The following is a 17,454-nucleotide window of genomic DNA, read 5'->3' on the forward strand; positions in this document are numbered from 1 at the left end:
GTGCTGGTGACCAGGACGGACGGACGGACGGACAGAGGGATTGGGGGGGTCCCGCGGGGGCCCGGGCATCCAGGGGACATGGGTGCTGCAGGCAGGGGGCTGGTGGGGACACCCCGAAAAAGAAGATGAAAGATTTAAGGGCAGAGCAGCATCCCCGGGGGGGGTGGGGGGGGGGGGATGGACACGCACAGGGTGGGGGTCTGCAGGGTGCCCCCACCCATGCGGGGGGCTGCCACCACCCACCCTGCCCCCCGGGGCTGCACCCCGCCCCAGACGCAATGCACCCCACGCCCCCCCAAAAGCAAAGCCCCCAGGACTTGGGGCAGGGAGGGGAGAGCCCTGGGGGGGAAGTGGGGGGCCGGGGGGGGGGGGTCCCTCCGCAGCAGCCATAAACGCGCGTCCCATCACTTATTCACGCAGGCAGGAGGCCCGAGCGGCTGCTGCCGGGCGCTGGCAGGAGGAATTCGCTAACTAGGTCAGGCAGGAGGGGGGGGGCAGCGGTGGGGGCTGCCTGATCCCCTGGGTGCCCTGGCCGTGCCCCCCGTCGGGCAGGGAGCGGGAGCTGGGGGGGGGGGTCCCCATGGGGGGCCAGGGCGGCGAGGGAAGGGGATGCTGCTGGCGGCGCGCGGCCGCGGGGCGATGGGTGCTGGGGGGTCTGGGGTGAGGGTGCTGTGGCTGCCGGTGGAACGGGGTGCTCCCCGGCCTGGCCCAGGGCGTGAAAAGGCAGCGGGACCCCCCAAACCCCCACTCAACACCCCACCCCCCCCCCATTCTGGTGGCTCCCCGGGGCCGTGTCCTGGTGTCCTGCTCCGCTGTGATGCAGCCGCCGTTAATTATTGATGCAAAAAGCACTCGCTGAAGAGCCGCTTCGTGCTGCCGTGGCCCTCCCCCCCCCCGGCTCCCTGCACCGACAGCCCCCCCGGCCCCCCATTCCTGGTGACCCCCCCCCCCCCAACGGGCTATCCCTGCTCCCGGGGGTCTAATCCTGCCCGGTCCCGGGTCTCTCCTCGCAGGGATGCTCCGTGCGGCTGCTGACCCCCTCCTCCACCCCGAGATGCAGAGCCACTTCGGTTGTTTTGCCTTTGGGGTCCCCGCTCCCCTGGATGGGGGTCCCCCTCCTCTCTGGGGACCCCCACGGCTGGTGAGCGAAGGGGGGGTGTGGGGGGGGTCCCCATTCCTGCCCATCCCTCTGCCTGCCCTCGCTCTGCCCGCGGCCATTTCGCTCCTCGTCGGGCTTTTACGGGAAAACCCTTCCCGGCTTCCATCCAGCCATGGCCCCATCCTGGCTCCCCGGGGCGGGGGCTGCTTCTGCCGGGGCGGGGGGGGGGGGGGAGGAAAGTCTGGGGGGCTGGCAGGGGCCGGGGGGGGTGTAAAAGCATCTTCCGAGCCGTGCAGGCACCCAGCGAGGGTGTTTGCGGGTGGGGAATAACAAGGAGAGATGGAGGATGGAACCACGGGCCGGCTCCTGCTCGGGGTCCGGATGCCGGCGTGGCGATGCTGGGTGTGCGCGGCCGAGAGCAAAACGCGCTGGGCGCGGGCTTGAAGACGGCAACGCGTGCGAAATATGGGGGGGGGGGGCAATGTTTTGGCCCAGGGTGGTGGTTAAACTGGGAATCACCCCCCCCGCCCCCCCCGCCCCGACTGCTGTCAGGGCCAGAAATACCAAAATTCGGATCCTGGAGCATCCCGAGTCCCTCGGCCGTTAAATGCGACGGCCCCTGGCCCTTGGGGTCCGTGCGTACCCCCCCACCCCAGGGCATCCTGCCGGGTCGTGGGTACTGGATGTGACCGGGGGAGCAGCACGAGGTTGTTTTCCGAGCGGAGCCAGACGAGGGGCGACGCCGAGCGGGGTCGTGCCCCGTCCTTCGCAGGGGATGCGCCGGGCGAAACGATTCCTGGGTCATCTGAGCGCCCCCCACTCCACCCCACTACCCCCCCCCGAAACCCCGGGCAGGCTGAAGGAACGGTTAATTCAGGGCTTTATCCGCAAACACTCACGGGCTAAAAATATCCCTCCCGCAGGCAGCACCATTCCCGGGCAGCGCCGTGCCGGGAGCTTCCTTGCCTTTTTTGACGGGATCGTGGCTGGCGCCGGGGGCAGCGCCCGGGGGGCTCCCGGCTGCGATTAGCGCCGAAAGCCAGGTCCCCGGGGGGACACGGAGGTGCGGGTGAGGGACCAAGGATGTCACCTCGGTGGCCGTGATGTCCCAGCTGGAGGTGAGTGCTGTCCCCGGGGATGTCCTCGGCGAGGTCGTCCTTGTCACCGGGTGCTTTCGTCCCGGCGCCGGAGGAGATGCTGGAGGGTGGGATGGGAGATGCCGTTCACGGGAAATAACCCGTGGGGAAAACCGCCTCCATCACCCCCCTGGTCATCCTTCAAACCTGGGGTGGCTTCTCCCATCACCCCAAGAGCCGTTCCCAGCTCGGCTCGTCATCCCCAGGCTGAGCCGCTTCGGGTCCCCTTATCAGGGCGGCGCTGGGCTCGCCTGGCTAGCGGGTGATAAGCCACGTTTGCCACAGACACCCGTCCAACGCTCCCTTATCAGCGCAGCGGCATCGGCAGCTTGGCACGGTGTGCTGCACCCCGGGATGCTCGGCCGGGAGGGAGGCAGGTGCTGCGGGGCGCGAAGCAAAGCACCCTCCTCTTCCTCCTCCTCCTCCTCCTCCTCCTCCTCCTCCTCGCTTCCCCTGCGCAAAACCCACCCGACACCTCGTGCTGTTCAGGGACCCGGCGCCGGCCACCGAGGAGACCCTGGGACGCCCCGTTGGGGTGTCACAGCCGACCTCGGAGCAGGCTGGGTGCAGGGGACCCCTCCAGAAGGTGGGTGCCCTCTCACCCATGGCAAGGGCCACCAGGGTGGCTTGATTGATGCCCGGGCTATTATTAGCCACCCTCGCCCACGTCGGCAGCTCATCAAGTTTTTCCCATTGTGGTAGCGGATGTGGGTCAACGTTTGAGGTTTTGCTGTTGATTTTTTTAATTTCCTCTTCAAAACAGATGAATTTCCTCCCTCCTTGCTGACGACAGATGCCGCCGGGGGGCCGGGCACGGCGGTGGGGCGGCGGGACGCCACGGCTGATGGCCCCTCGCCGGAGATAGGCAGCGTTCGGTGGGGCTGCCCGGTTGCCCCCCTCCTCCCCCCCCAACGCCGGTGAGTGCCGGATGCCACGTGGATGGATTTGGGGGTGATTTTGCCCCATGAGGGGTTGCGGGGGAGAGGAGGAGGCTGGGGGCTGCGGGGATGAAGGGCGGAAGAGTGGGAGGTAGATGGATCCGGATTCGGTGGGGAAGGAACCGTGCCGTGGGGGTGACGGGGATTCCAGGCGTCTGGGAGAGACGGTTCCCGTACCCGGAGCGAAGGGAAAACTCTTCTGCGGCAGCGAAGGGACGGGGAGCGGCGTGGGGACCAGAGGGGCTGAGGGGGACAGGGCTGGGGGTGGCAGGGGACCGGGCTGGGGTGCTCTGGGACGTGGCAGGACAAACGAGCCCTGGCTCGGTTCTCCCGTGCACGGTCCTGTGCGCCGGGGCCCCTCGCCCGGCACTGCAAAGCCCCTTTGCCCCCGGGGCCGGGTCAGTCCGGGGGGGCCGTGGGCCGTTCCTGCTCACACAGGGGGGTCGCAGCCTCCGCCCGCGGCTCCCCGAGGGGCTGGGCTGGGGAGAGCCCCCGGCCACGTGCCCCAGGCGGGCTGGATGCGGCCTCGGCGAAAAGCTTGGCTACAAGGCTGCTGCTCCCTGACCCCCCCCCCCCCAACTCCAGCCCCCCCAGTCCGGTGCCCGGAGGTGACCGTCCCAGCCCTGAGCATCACGGGGGTCCAGGGTGGCCCAGGTGGGTGCTGCCGGGTCCTGCCCAGGGCTTCACCCCATCCTGCCCCCTGCCCGGCGAGAGATGAAATGGGGAAATGGTGACAAGGACGTGCAGCATCCGCGTCCTCCCTCCGCTGGGGACTTTTGACATGGCTGAGGCACGGTGCCGCGGGGTGGGGTGGGCACCACGGTGGCTCCGCAAAATGTTTCCCCTCCCACCGGTGCGGTGGGTGATGGTTGGACTGGGATGCTGGTGCGGTGGGTGATGGTTGGACTGGGATGCTGGTGTGGTGGGTGATGGTTGGACTGGGATGCTGGTGTGGTGGGTGATGGTTGGACTGGGATGCTGGTGTGGTGGGTGATGGTTGGACTGGGACGCTGGTGCGGTGGGTGATGGTTGGACTGGGATGCTGGTGGGGTGGGTGATGGTTGGACTGGGATGCTGGTGTTGTGAGTGATGGTTGGACTGGGATGCTGGTGCGGTGGGTGATGGTTGGACTGGGATGCTCCTGCTGCCGCAGCGCTCAGCCGTGGGGACGCATGGCCAGAGCAGGCGGGTGGCTCGAGAAACCCGTCCCCCATGTCTGCAGGGGTGCTGGGGGGGGGGTGGTCTGCCTGGGCTGGGGGGTCCTTGTCCCCAGTCAGACCTGTGCTGGGGAGGGCAGGTGTCCTCAGCGGGTCCCACGGAGCCGTGCAGGAGCTGGGTGCTGGGAGCCTGCGGTCCTGCAGGTCCTTGGGGAAGAGGGGCTCCCTGGGGACACGGTCCCCTGCTTTGCGCAGGGGCCATAGGACGGGGAGGGGATGGGACTGGAAATCACCCCGCTATGGGAGCCGGGGAGAGGTGCCCGTTCCCCAGCAGGAAAGCTCCAGGCTCTGGAGATCGGCATCACCTGCCCTGGAGCGTGCCCAGCCGTGGTGCAGCTCCGTGCGCCTTATCTCAGCCCCGACAGCTCTTCCGTTTGCTCCGGCGGCTCCGTCCCTGGTCCCCCTCCAGCCCCTGGGTGCAGGGGGTGCAGAGCATCCCTGGGATACCCAGAGCCCACCCCGCACCTGCCCGTGGAGCACCCGCTGGTCCCACCCCGTGGGCAGGAGGTGCAGAAGACCCCCCCCTCCCCTCGTCTTCACGGCTCTCCTGTCCCCACAGGGAGACCCCCGGCTCGCCCGGCGCTGCAGCCATGGAGGGTGCGTCGGTGCTCAGCCCCTCCTCGTGGGAGAAGCGACGTGCCTGGGCCCGGCAGAGCCGATGCTGGCGGACCACCGTGGTGGAGGAGGAGGCGGCCGCCGCCATGCAGGATGTCCCCGAGCTGCAGCCGCCCCACCTGGACGACGTCTTCCTCGAAGGTCAGGGGGACCCCGTGGTGCACATGGGACGGGGGTCCCCACGTGCTGGGTCGTTTCACGAGTGTTTCTGTCCCGTCCCGTCCCGTCCCCCTCAGGAAGCCCCTCCAGCAAGATTGAGACGTGGCTGCAGGAATGCGGGTGAGCCGAGGGGCAGGCGGGGGCAGCTCCGGGGGTCCCTCTGCCGCGATGCCATTCCCACGGGGATTTCGGCGTTACGGCAGGGGCGGCGTGGGCAGCGGGACAACCCCGGCATCAGCCGCGGAACACGCTTGGCCCTTCCTGGAAGTCGCACCCGAGCGGGCGCGTGGGTGCCGGCGGGATGGTGGCATGTGTTGTGTGTGTGTGTCCCCCCCCCTTTCCCCGCTCGCCCCCGCGCAGGAAGTGCAAGTGGCATCTGGCCATGGCTCTGCCACGACACCGGGGCCACCGGCGCGGGGTGCTGGTCCATGCCCAGCATCACGCGGGTGTCCCCAGGAAATCCCCCGGCCAGGCTGGGAGAGCGGGGGGTGGGGGGCGTGGTGGCAGCCTCCCCCCGCACCCTGCCAGGGGGGGGGTCTCCAGAATCTCCCGGGGTCCCTGGGATTGGGGGTCTGCAAGGGGACCCCCGCCCCGAGCATCCCACCGTGGTGCACCCACCCGCAAGCCCGGCGTCATCTCCCTGCTCCCCCCCCGCGCCCCATCGCCTGTGTCCCTGTCCCCACCGCCCCCCCCCCGCCGCGCCCAGGTCTCCCGTCCCACCTCCAGCCCCCTGCGATGGGTACGAGGACGGGGGGGGGGGGGGAGCTGTAACCGGGGTTTTTCTCTGGCGCAGGTCGTTGGTGGAGGTCCCGCCGGAGGAGCTGAGCTTGCCAGGTCCCTTTGGTACGTCGGCTTTGCCCCAGCGGTTCTCCCGGGGTGCTGAGGCCGGTGGTCCCTGCATGACCCCAAAGCCCACCCAACCCATGAGCTGCACCCCAGGCGCAGGGCAATGGGCAGGGTGGTCTTCAAGGACCTCGAGACCTGTCCCCAGCTTTGGGGGTCCCCGCGCCTCGCAAGGCTTTGCTCTCTCGCAGGGTGTGGGAGCAACGGGACCAGCTTCGAGGATGACCTGACCCTGGGAGCTGAAGGTACCAGCCGGGGTGTCCCCTCCCGCTGTGTCACCGTCACCCCATGGGCACGGGGCAGGGGGGGGCTGGGACACGCAGGAGGTGTCGGGGGGGGGCAGCCACCGTCGGTAGGTTCCCCTCCAGGTGAGTTTTGGTGGGGCTGGGCTGTCCCCAGGCTCCGTGTCCCCCCAGGCTGTGTCCGCTGGGAAGGACATCTCCCAGGGTGGTGAGCGTGGGACCCCAAAACCCCCCTCTCACCCCTTGCCGCCTCTCCGCTCCCTTTTTCCAGCTCTTCTGCTCCCGGGGAGCGACAAGGTCACGGGCAGGTGAGGTTTCGGATCTCGGGGGAGGTTGGCGGCGGGGTGGGGGCACCGTCCCCCGTGCATCCCACCGGCAGCGTCCCCTTCGCTCAGCCCCGTCCCCCTTCCCACCGCAGAACTCTACGGGACAAGCACCTCAACCTGGGGCACAGCATGGCGTCCAGCGCCCTCTCCAGCCTCACCGCCAAGACCAGCTCCAGGTAGGAGCTGGGGAGAGGGGTGGGGGGGTGTGTCTCTAGGGAGTGGGTTTTGAGGTCACCCCCTTGTAAGACCGGTCCCCGTGGGGCTGATTTGGGGTTGCCCGTATCCCCCAGCATCTCTGAGGTCCTGGAGTGGTGGCAGGCGGACGCCGAGGAGATTCTCTACAACCTGGGCTTCGTGCAGAGCGAGCCGGGCGCCGTTGCCCGCATCCCCGCGCGCTTCTTCTCGGCTCCTTCCCGCGCCAAGGGCATCGACTTCCAGCTCTTCCTCAAGGCCCAAGTGCGGCGCATGGAGATGGAGGACCCCTGCCTGATGCTGGCCAGTGAGTGACACGCGGGTCCCCGAGCCCCCCCGCCCCGGGACGCACCGACGCACAGGGTGGGATCCACCGCGCTGGCTGGGCATTTCTCCTTTGGGGTGCTGGGGAAGATGCTCTCGTGCCTCAGTTTCCCCGTTCATGAGCTGGGGGAACACACTCAGCCCACCCTGCTCCTGGCTGCAGCCCCCTGCCCCACCTCCCAGCCCTACCGAGCCCCCCTGACCTGCCCCCCTACATCTTCTCCCTGTCCCCCAGGTCGCTTCCAGCAGGTCCAGGCTCTGGCTGCTACGGCCGACGCTTTCTTCTGCCTCTACTCCTACGTCTCGCGGACCCCCGTGCAGCGCATCTCCCCCTCCCGCCTCGCCTGGGCCTGTCCCGACATCCCCGACATCCGCATCGCCCCCGCCCAGCCCTGCACCCTCTCGCCCGTGGAGCGTCTGAAGAAAGCCGTGTCCACCATGTGCCTCTACACGTCCCCGCGGGACGATGACAGCCCGCGGGGGACCGGCCGGGCGCCCACCGTGCCCACCAGCCACCCAAGCGCCCTGGGGAAGGTGGTGCAGGAGGTGCTGGAGCGAGTGCGGGAGGATCGGTTTCGGTTCGACCCGGACGATGTTCTCAAGGGCTGGGGAAGGGACGGGGACACGGGGATGGCGCAGGACAGGCAGGGAGCTGAGGGAGGTCTCCCAGAACCACCGTCGCCGCGACTGATGCGGGGCGTCCCGGCGTGTCCCCATCACGGCGGTGTGGATGCCCCGGCGTGCTGCGGAGGGGAGCGGGAGCCGTCCCCGAGGCCAGCCCCACTGGGCACACTGGCGGGCGCTGCGCGGGGACGGCTGGAGCGGTCCCATCCCCACGGCCGGGGGGACGGTGACAGCCCTGCAGGGGCGGCTCAGGGGGCCAGGGATGCTCCGTGCCCAGCGGGGCCAGGACAGGTTGGCGCAGAGGACCACACGTCGGACGCTGCTGCCCCGTGGGAGAACGTCACCCTGTCCCCGATGCCGGGTCCCCCGGGTCTCCATGCCGGCCGAGTTTGGGTCACCCCTGAGCACCCAGAGGCGCTGGGGTCTGAGGGCGACTCTGGCTTTGGCTCCGGCTCCTGCGGTACCTCCCCCAGGAAGAAGGCAGGGTCCCATGGGTGCCGCCCGGGTGACCCCGTGCACCCCGGGGGGACACGTTCCCCCGGCTCAGACACACCAAGAGCTGGAGGCCACCGGGCTGAGCAGAGCAGGAGGGACCCCCCGAGGGATGCCGGGTGCCAGCGGGGCAATGCGCCGGGGCTGCAGCCCCCCAGGAAGGGCCCCTCGCCCCACCGTCCCGGCTGGCAGGAGCCGGTGGATTCCTTCGAGATGGAGGAGGTGAGGGGCGATGCCAGGGCGGTGGGCACAAAGGGGTGGGGGGGCAGGAGGGGAGCGGGGGGCGTCAGCGCAGGGGGTCCCTTCGGTTGGCAGATGACGCCGGGCGAGCCGGCGCGGGGCGGGAAGGAGCTGGAGCGGGAAATGTCCCCCGAGCGTTCTCAGGCTTTTAAGGTTTGAATGATTTAGAGCTTCAAATGGAGCCTCTTGCCGGGGGGAGCCGGGGTCACGGGCACGGTGGCTCCTGCACACGCACGCACGCCTGCGCGGGCCCCCACATCCCCACAAGCATCCTTGCACGCACGGAGGGATGCATGGGTGTGCACAGATGCGCTGATGTGCCTTCGCACACGTGTGCACTGGCACACTCACCCGGTGCAGCTCCTCACCCATCCTGCTACATCCCACCCGCAGGTGCTGAGCGCCAGCGAGGATGATGACGATGGTGATGCCCGTGAGGAAGCCGGCCGGTCCCTCCATCCCTCCGTCGGGGTCCGGAGAAGTAAGTCGTGGGGGTTTCCCACCCTTCCGAGGCGCACCGCGGGCGGTGGGGCTGCCAGCCCAGAGGGTCCCTGGTGCCAGCGCGTGTCCCCACGTGTCCCCCCCGTCCCCCCCCTGCTCCAGGCTTCATGCTGCACGCCAGCAGCGGGCAGTCCGACAGCAGCGGCTTCGTGGAGGAGCCGGTACCCGGCCAGCCACCCACTGCCCGGCTCCACGGCACCGACCAGACGGCCTGAGGCCACCGCAGAGGGACCCGGGCTTGCCCCGGCGCCGGGCAGGAGCCACGGCTGGGCACCGGATGGACCGTACCGTACCGTACCGTACCGTGCCATACCGTGCCGTACCGTACCACTGCGTTTTGGCCACGGAGCCCATCCTCAGCCAAAGGCTGAGCACTGTGTGTACACGTGTGTGTGGGTGTGGGTGCACGTGTGGGTGTGGGTGCACGTGTGGGTGCACGTGTGTGTGTTTGGCACAGAAAACCTTTCGACTCAGGACTTTTGCCCCGAGGGGCACGCGTGTCCCCCTCCTTCACCCAGCCTGCCGGCTCTATGGCCGCGGCTGCGCCAGGGCGGCACCGGGGACGTCTCCCCCGGCCGCGGCTCTTGGGGACATCACTTGCACTTTGGCCACAGCCGGTCCCCCGCGCTGCAGCGCCTGTAACACTAGGACGGGGGTCGGCTGGGCAGAGCCAGCAGCGAGCTGGAAATAAAATTCCCAAAGGGACGATGGCGGCCGTGTCCCTGCCTGGAGCTGCTGGGGGGGAGGGTGGGATCCGTCTGGAGTGGAGACCCCCGACATGAATCCTCCCAGCGCCCCAAAGGGACCGGAGCTGGGGGGGTTCCGCTCAGCTCTGGGTCTTCCCCGGGGAGAGAGGGGAGCTGCCGAAAAGGCTGGGGGGGGGGGGGGAGTCCTGCCCTACAGACCCAGCCCCGTGCGGGGGCTCAGGGCGGCGCTGGGGATGCGCAGTGTCCCCCCCGTCCCCCCAACACCCCCGGCTGTGGTGCAAGCCCAGGGGTAGGACCGGTGCAGCAAGTTGCTGCTCAGGATTTTTTTTGGCCTCTCCATCTTTTTTCTCCCGTGCTGAGCCTCCCCTCCGTGTCCTTATCGAGGCACTTCATGGCTCCGGGCCTGTTCTTCATCTTCCTGCCGCCTTATCTCTCTGGCTCGCTGTTCTTCCCCTCCGCACGATCTGGGCAGCTGAAGGAAACCGCACGGAGATGATGCTGGGTCTGCGCCGGCTGCTCCTTAACCCCTCCGCCGCTGCTGCTGCTGCCGCCGCTGTCACCGCGCACCCGGGCAGGGCACGGGCAGGTTTGTGGGTGGGTTTTGTCCCAAACGATGTGGGCACCGAGCGTGGTGACAGCGGAGGGTGGTGGGTGCTGGATGGGCACCCCAGTAGCCTCCCGTGGGGCTCACCCCAAAGTGTCTCCGAGCCATAAATTCGGGTCCAGCTCCGCTCCTGCCCCTCCAGATCTACCCAGGGGATGGGGACAGATCACAAGTCACCCCAGGACAGAGCCCCATGACCTCAGGAAGGAGCCAACATGGTCCCCCTCCTCCCCGGACCCCCACAGTCCCCATCCCGCTGCACACCACAGCGGTGGTCCGCGATCCCCCCCCCCGCTCTCACGTGCAAGGATGGCACCAGCCCCAGGGCATCGGCGCTGGAGTTACTGGAAAAGAAAAGTCCTGGTGGATAAACAAACCCCAAGGCTTCCCCGTGGAGAGCAGCCAAAGACGGGATTATCCCGGATTAGCCCCACGGCCCCTCCGGCACCATGGCTGGCACCCACTGCCCGTCCGGGTCCCATGGGGGGGACGGTCCCAACCTGCCAGGGCTGCTCCGCGCTGGTTCGGGCTGCCCAGGGCTGCGCTTTATCCTCCTCCTCGGTCTCTGCAGAGGGGTCCATAGGGGGGACCCCAAACCTGGAGGCTCCTGCAAGCTCTAGCAGTGACACCCCCCCCCCACCCCAGGTGCCTTCCGGTCTCTGGTGCTGCCTGGACCCCGGCTCATCCCAGAAATAAACCCTCCTCTGTCCCGGGATTTGCCTGGCAGGTCCTGGATGGGGCTGTCCGAAGCCTCCTGAGAAATCCTTGGTGGAGCACGGCTGGAGCTGGGGACCGGGTTCCCCATCCCTGGGGATGCCCGAGGCCAGCCCCATCCCCAGGAACCAACCCGGGACCCGGCTGAAAACCAGCGCGCTGAACGGAGGAACTGCTGGGAAGAAGTAGCCGGCGACGGGGACGGGGCTGGGGACGCGGTGTGACATCTTCACCCAGTTTTGCTGCCAACCCCGGGAAACGAGAGCCTTGGCTTCATCGAATTTCATGTAAATGTCGAAGCCCTCGGTGCTTCGGGGGGTTTAGGGCAGGGATGGATTAACCTGGTGGGATGGAGGTAAAAAGCGTGCAGCATCAAAACGAAGTGACGCTTGTGAGCACTGGGTTCCCAGCTCTGACCCACGCTTGTACAGCTCCCCCCGTACCCCCCACCCCACCTCGGAGCTCCGCATCCTGCATCCAGGTGCCTGAAATCCCACCCCGGGGCAGAGCTGGGTGCTCTGAGGTTCTCCTCCGCCTCCTCATTTCCACCGGGAATGAACGGGGTGCTCTGAGATCCAAGAAACGAGCAGGGGACGTGGCATAAATCCTCCCTCGGGCACTGGGAAGGAGAAATGCGTGAAAAATACTGAGGGTTTATTCCCTGTCTCTGAAGCCAAGAGGCGGCGAAGGCTCTGCCTGGGGCCAGGGATGGTGATTTGTGGGTGCAAACGGAGAAGCGTCCTCGTCTCCGAGCTCTGGGCTCAGAGATCGTGCAATTTCTGAGGCCAGAGCGGAGACAATGCGATTTTGCAGGTTTTAGGCTGAAAAGAAAAGACTTGAGACTCGCAGAGCATTTAAATTCAGGGATGAACAACCCACAGCCTGGCGCAGAAAGAGCTCGGTGCGTTTGCTCGCCCAAGGGCTGGGGGAATGATGCGGCCGAGCCGTGGGAGCACCTTCCCACGGGGAACCCGAGCTGTTTGAGGTGGCGGGGGAGAGGCCGGGAGCTGCGAGCGTGGACCGTGTCCTACACCTGGGTGCGGGTTTGCTATGGCACCCCCCCCCACACACACACACACACCCCCACCCAGGACCCAGCCTGCCGCAGCATCTCCCGGGGCACATCCCTGCGTATCCCCCCGCTCCGCTGGCCCAGGGAGCTGCTGTCGACGCCTCCGTAAATCTCCCCCTAAAGTTTCCCCTAAACCTTCCTTCCTTGCGTTTTCAGCCCGGAGATCTGAAACCACCCAGGCGAATCCCTCCCGGCTGCGCCGTCAGCGTTGTCGGTGCCGGCATCGCGACGGGTCACGCTCGGCTGCTCCATCCACCCCGGCCGCGGTGCGATGCCGACGCAGAGCTGTCGAACCGGCACCGCGCTTCCCCTCCTGTCTTGCCTTGCACGTCTGGAGAGACATGACACGGCTCCTTCCCTCCCCGGCTCACGTCCGCTCCGGACGGGGTTTGTTTGCCAAGTAGTGCCGGGGAGATGATTCGCCCAGTTTTTTTCGCGGTTCCACGGCTTTGTCCTCGTCTGGTGCAGCTCGTGGTCCCCCCCTCCGCGCTCTGGCCCATGCCCTTGTGCCCCAACCGCCTTCGGCTCGGCTAATCGCTTTCATCAGCGAAGATGTTCTGAGCTCAACCTGCATCCCCAAAAGGGGAGAGAGATGCTCTGCCCCACTCATCCCCAAAATGAGAAGGAGCTGGGGCTGGGCTGGACCACGAGGATGCTCCTGCTGCATCCCTGTCCTGCTGCTACCCGATTCCCGAGCGGAATTGTTAACTCCGTGGTTCAGAGGCTGCGTGTATCAGCATGATGACCCCCACCATCACCTCCCCTGTGCATCCCCCCCTCCCTGTCAGGGCCGGGGCCGGGCTGGCTTCACGCACCCCTCCGTCTCACCAAGCCTCTGCCGCTCCCGCGCGGCCCCTCGCTGTCTGTTATCTGTCAAGCGGTGAGAAATAAAGTCCTGGAGCTGAAAACGTGCTCCATGATGAGCAGGAAAGGTCTGCGGCCGGGCGGGGGGCAAGGGGGGGGCTGGCAGTCGAGGAGCATATAGGGGCTGGGGAGTGAGCAGGGGGGGTACGGAGTGAGCTGGGGGGGTGGCAGGGCTTGGAGAGTATGGGGTGCGTGGGAGGGTATGGGAGGCTCGTGGGGTGGACGGGAGGGTACTGGGGTGGTATGGAGCATACTGGGGTGGTATGGAGGGTACTGGGGGACTATGGAGCGTACTGGGGTGGACAGGAGGGTACTGGGGGACTATGGAGCATACTGGGGTGGTGTGGAGTGGGAGTCACGGAGCTACACGAGCTGTTGGGGCTCTAAGGGCGCGGGAATCGCTTGGCACGCAGAGGCAGGAGCCCTGGGAACGGGGCTGGGGCTGGTTCGGGTGCTCCCGGGGCTGGCAGCGGGGCTGGCAGCGCTGCCCGGAGGGGCTGCAGGGCTAATCCGGACTAATCCTGCCCCTGGCCGGGCGCCCGGGCACAGGCATCTTCCAACACCTGGAAAATCCTGCGCACCCCAAAGCCCTCCCAGCCCCGACTATTGGCGTCTGCTGCCTTCATAAGGGACAGAGCCCGGCCCCGGCTCATCGCTGGTGGCTCCTGGCCGTGGCTGTGGACCGAAATCCTGCGGGATGATGAAGCTCTGGGTTGTCCTGCTGCTGGCCGGGCTCGCCTGCAGCCTGGCCGCTGGCCGTGAGTTGGGCAGGTGCCCGGGGGGGACGCGGGGTGGTCCCTGGTGGGGTGTACGAGAGGGGTGAGGCCGTCCAAATGCGTGTGTCAAGGGGCTGGGTGCAGAGCGGGGGGTGTCCCGTGTGCGGCGGGGGGGTCCTGACACCCCGCCGAGGTGGGTGATGCCGTCTCTCTTCCTCCTGCAGTTCCTCTTGATGAGACGCCTTCCGCAAGCTCCGGTGAGTTAGGGGTCCCGCGGCCGAATCCTGCTCACCCAGGGGGTCTGGTGGCCGGGCTGCAAGGCAGAGGTTTGGGACGCCCCCAAAGACCCCGAGCTCTCCAGGGAACGGCAAATCTTTGAGTTTTTTTCTCTTGTTCTGACGGTGGGGTTGTTCCCTGCGGGTGAGGATGCTCCTACATCCTTCCCTCCCCTCCGAGGCAGGCGGGGAAGCTTGGGGGGCTGTGGGGGGGGGTCGGACCCTCATGGCACAGATGGGGTCTGAGCAGCCCCAGCTCCCTGCAAACCCCCCAGCAACAGGCAGCTCCCTCGGGGACGGGAAGGGGACGGTGCCCTTGGCCAGGGTGTCAACGCCAGGGTCAAGACGTGCCGGGAGTCAGGGTCACCGGTTTCGGTGGGTGGGTGGGGGGTACCGTGGAGGGGATGAGGAGTACCCTGTTAGCGGCGGATCGGGGTGCTCGGGGAACCCCGTTTTCTTCCCGCAGATGTTGAGGCAGCCGAGAGGGCTAACGGAGGAGTGCTGTCCCTTCTCGTTGACCTGCTGGACAGGCTGTTGAAGGCTTTGAGCTCCAACGTCATCGGGTCAGCGGGGAAGGGGAAGCGATGGGCGACGGGAGGGCTCTGCCGCAGTCAGCGGGGACAGCGGGGATGTAGTGGGGTGGGTGCTGGGGGGCCGGCTGGGTGCTCCCCGTGAGGGTGGGGTGGTGGGACGGGGCCAGGTCTCACCTCTTTGGGGTTTTCTCTCTCCCAGGTGAGCAGCGAGCAGCCGGCACAGTAAGTCCCTTCCTTCACCCCGTGCGTGGGGTGTCCTGTGCTGGCAGAGATGCAGCGCCAGGGCTGGGGGTTGGGTGGGGGGATGCTCTCCTGGGGGCACTGGGAGCCCCCGTCACCTCCCATGGCTGTCCAGGACCATGCCCGGCTCCTTCCCTGCTCCTGCCCTGAGCACTGAGCACCCAAACCTCCCCACCACCCCACCAGACCACCCCACCATCCCACCAAACCTCCCCACCACCCCACCATCCTCCCCACCACCCCACCAAACCTCCCCACCACCCCACCATCCTCCCCACCACCCCATCAGACCACCCCACCACCCCACCAGTCCTCCTCGCTATCCCACCAACCCTCTCCTGATCCCACACCAGGGACCTCCACATCCCTGCGTGTCCCAGTCGCTCGCCTGGAGCCAGTGCTGGGCTGGGCGACCCGGCTCAGAGCGGGTTTTGGGGCAGTGGTAGGACCCAGGACCGGCTCCCCCTCCATAGTGCCATTTGGGCTTCCTCCCAGGGCTGGCCCCAGGTGCCAGCGTGCTCCCCGGGGAGCAGGATGCGTCCCCCTCATCCCTCCGAGCACCCCTGGCTCCACACAAGCATTGCGCAGCTCCCTGACGCCGGGTCTGGTGGACTCCCAGCTCATCCCGTGGCTCTTCTCACGCCGTGTGTGTGCATCGCGACACACCGACGCTACCAATAAAGCAACCCCCTAATTGCTGCCTGTATTTTCCTGCCTGGTGTCTGCCCGTAACCCGTGAGGGATTGCAACCCAGCCCCGCTGTGCTCCAGCCCAGGGTATGATCCTGCTGCAGACGGAAGCAGCCGCTTCCGATGAACCGAGTCTCCCCCGACTCGATCTGGATGCCCAGCGCGGGGCGGGGGGGGACTGGTACCAGCTGAGCCCCAGGGACCCATCCCACGCGTGGTGCTCCCAGGACACCCATCAGCCCTACGCTCAGGGTTTGTGGTCCTTATCCGGCACGGAGACCACCCCACTGCTTCCCAGCCCTGCTGGGACCCCTCCGGCTGCGGGGGCTCAGCTGGATCCAGCTGTGCCCAGCTGTGCCTTTGAGCCTGTCCTGCAAAGACAGACCCCAAGACCCCAACCCACAAGACTTCTCTGTCCCCAAGCTCTCAGTCCCCTTGCAGGGCTTGGGTGCCAGGCGCTCTGTCCCTCATTAGCGGAGTTCGTTATCTCCCGGGGGTCTTCCCACCCCCTTCCACCCAGGCCACAAGGAGTGGGGACAGCACGGGCATGTCTTGGGGTCCCCACGGTGGTCCCCACCTCGGTGTTCCCACCTCCGGCGCAGGGACGATGATGTTCTCAGGGTGTCCCGGTGCTCTGGGAGGGGACGCAACGTGACTCTGGGTGGCTGGAGTGGGGGGCACGGGGACGGGCTGGCCACCCCTGCCACATCCAACACCTTCCGTCCTCCTCGGGGCCAACGTCTTTCACCCCTTTGCTCATCGCTGAGGGGGTGACCCCCACCCTGGGGTGTGGGGGTGTCCTCCCACCCAGGGTCTCCTTGTCCCAGGCTGTGGACCACCCTGGCCGTGGCTCCAGGCTGTAACCCACCCCCCGGAGATCCTGCGGGGGCCGAGGTGTCGGATTTGCAGCTCTGACACCCCCCGCTCTGCCAAAAACCTGCCTGTGGTGGGGCTGGGAGTTGGGGGGGGGGACACACACATACAGCCTGGTTGCCATGGCAATGAGGATGATGCTGGAAGCTCCGTGGGAAGCGGGTGATCTTCCAGGGGACCGGGGGAGGAAGAAGCTCCGTGTCTTTTCGGAGCCGTGGGATGCTCCGGAGAGACACGGCTCTGTCTGGGACAAACTTGGAGCGGCCTTGAGAAGGGCTCTGTGGGGGGGTGCAGCTTGTAGCTGGACCCCCAAGCCCAGGTGCAGCAAGGGCACGCCGCTCAACCAGTGCTTACTGGTTTCCAGCTTGGGAGACCAGTCAGAAGAATCTCAGGGCTTTGCTTCTGCTTGGAGGATGGACAAAACCCGGTCGCCCATGACCTGTTCATCTCATCATCTCTTCTCCGGTGGTGGGATGCCCTAAACGACTGATTTTTCCCCCCAATAAACTCCTTCTGGGAATAAACCCAGCACCGCCCGGAGCAGGCAAATGCCTCATCCCTGTGCAAAGAGCTGCCTCCTCCTCCTCCTCCTCCTCTTCTTGGCTGCTCTTCCTCCAGCTGGGTGCAGGGGTGCGTGCTGCTGCGCACATCTCACCACCGCCTCCCTCCTGCCATTTCTGGGCAGCATTTTTTTGAGCAAATAAAGTATTTTTTTTGTTGTTGTTGTTTGGTTTTTTGGCACGTTTTCGCAGGGGAAAGGTGTGTTGTGGAAGTCCACCTCCGAGCTGGCCAAGGGAAGCGTTGGGGGTGGATAAATATATGCAGCGACAACTGCAGCAGCCACCTCCAGCTTCCCACCGCAGGTGAGATAAAACTCATCTTAAAAAACAGCTTTTTTTTAAAAAAAAAATTTATTTTTTTTTTTAAATTTTTTCTCCCCAGGAAAAGGATCCTGGTGGGGACGCCGAGAGCCGGGACGCGGCGGTGCTGCCGCTCTCCGCAGAGTGGGATGTCCCCGGGGAGACGGCACAAGTTATTCCTGACAGCTCCTTGCCCCGTAATTGTTCCCCGAGGTGGGTTAGAGCGTTATTAGCGATGGATTTGCTGGGGATGGAGCGGAGCTTAAATTAGACTCCGGCTGACAGAGCCCTCCTGGGTTTGTGCCGGGTGGTGTAATCCGGCGTGAAAGGCTCGCCCCTGCCTGTCACACAAAGCGAGG

General features: G+C 66.8%; 1 protein-coding gene across 2 annotated transcripts; it reads left to right on the top strand.

Moving 5' to 3' along the window:
• The first annotated feature begins 2,436 nt into the window (after positions 1-2,436).
• TESPA1 (thymocyte expressed, positive selection associated 1) lies at positions 2,437-9,650 on the top strand. Of its 2 annotated transcripts, XM_075737749.1 has the most exons (12): positions 2,437-2,821; positions 2,999-3,152; positions 4,950-5,146; positions 5,242-5,284; positions 5,958-6,007; positions 6,199-6,252; positions 6,521-6,557; positions 6,668-6,751; positions 6,866-7,074; positions 7,327-8,429; positions 8,841-8,928; positions 9,051-9,650. In XM_075737749.1, exons 1-12 carry the CDS (start codon positions 2,590-2,592, stop codon positions 9,161-9,163), a joined length of 2,364 nt encoding a protein of 787 aa, XP_075593864.1. In that variant the 5' UTR covers positions 2,437-2,589; the 3' UTR covers positions 9,164-9,650. The 2 variants fall into 2 exon arrangements, with proteins under 2 accessions (XP_075593864.1, XP_075593865.1); XM_075737750.1 differs by lacking the exons at positions 2,437-2,821; positions 2,999-3,152 and adding an exon at positions 3,738-3,827.
• Positions 9,651-17,454: the final 7,804 nt, after the last annotated feature.

The sequence above is a fragment of the Balearica regulorum genome, chromosome 29, assembly GCF_011004875.1.
Source record: "Balearica regulorum gibbericeps isolate bBalReg1 chromosome 29, bBalReg1.pri, whole genome shotgun sequence".
Classification (NCBI taxonomy): Eukaryota; Metazoa; Chordata; class Aves; order Gruiformes; family Gruidae; genus Balearica; species Balearica regulorum.

What these genes read in the sequence shown, in the direction of transcription:
- TESPA1 (XM_075737749.1), top strand. Translation starts at nt 2,590, where the DNA reads ATGCTCGGCCGGGAGGGAGGCAGGTGCTGCGGGGCGCGAAGCAAAGCA. An exon ending in ACGTGGCTGCAGGAATGCGG is followed by an intron (nt 5,285 to 5,957) that starts GTGAGCCGAGGG and finishes TCTCTGGCGCAG; the next exon opens with GTCGTTGGTGGAGGTCCCGC. An exon ending in GAGCTTGCCAGGTCCCTTTG is followed by an intron (nt 6,008 to 6,198) that starts GTACGTCGGCTT and finishes GCTCTCTCGCAG; the next exon opens with GGTGTGGGAGCAACGGGACC.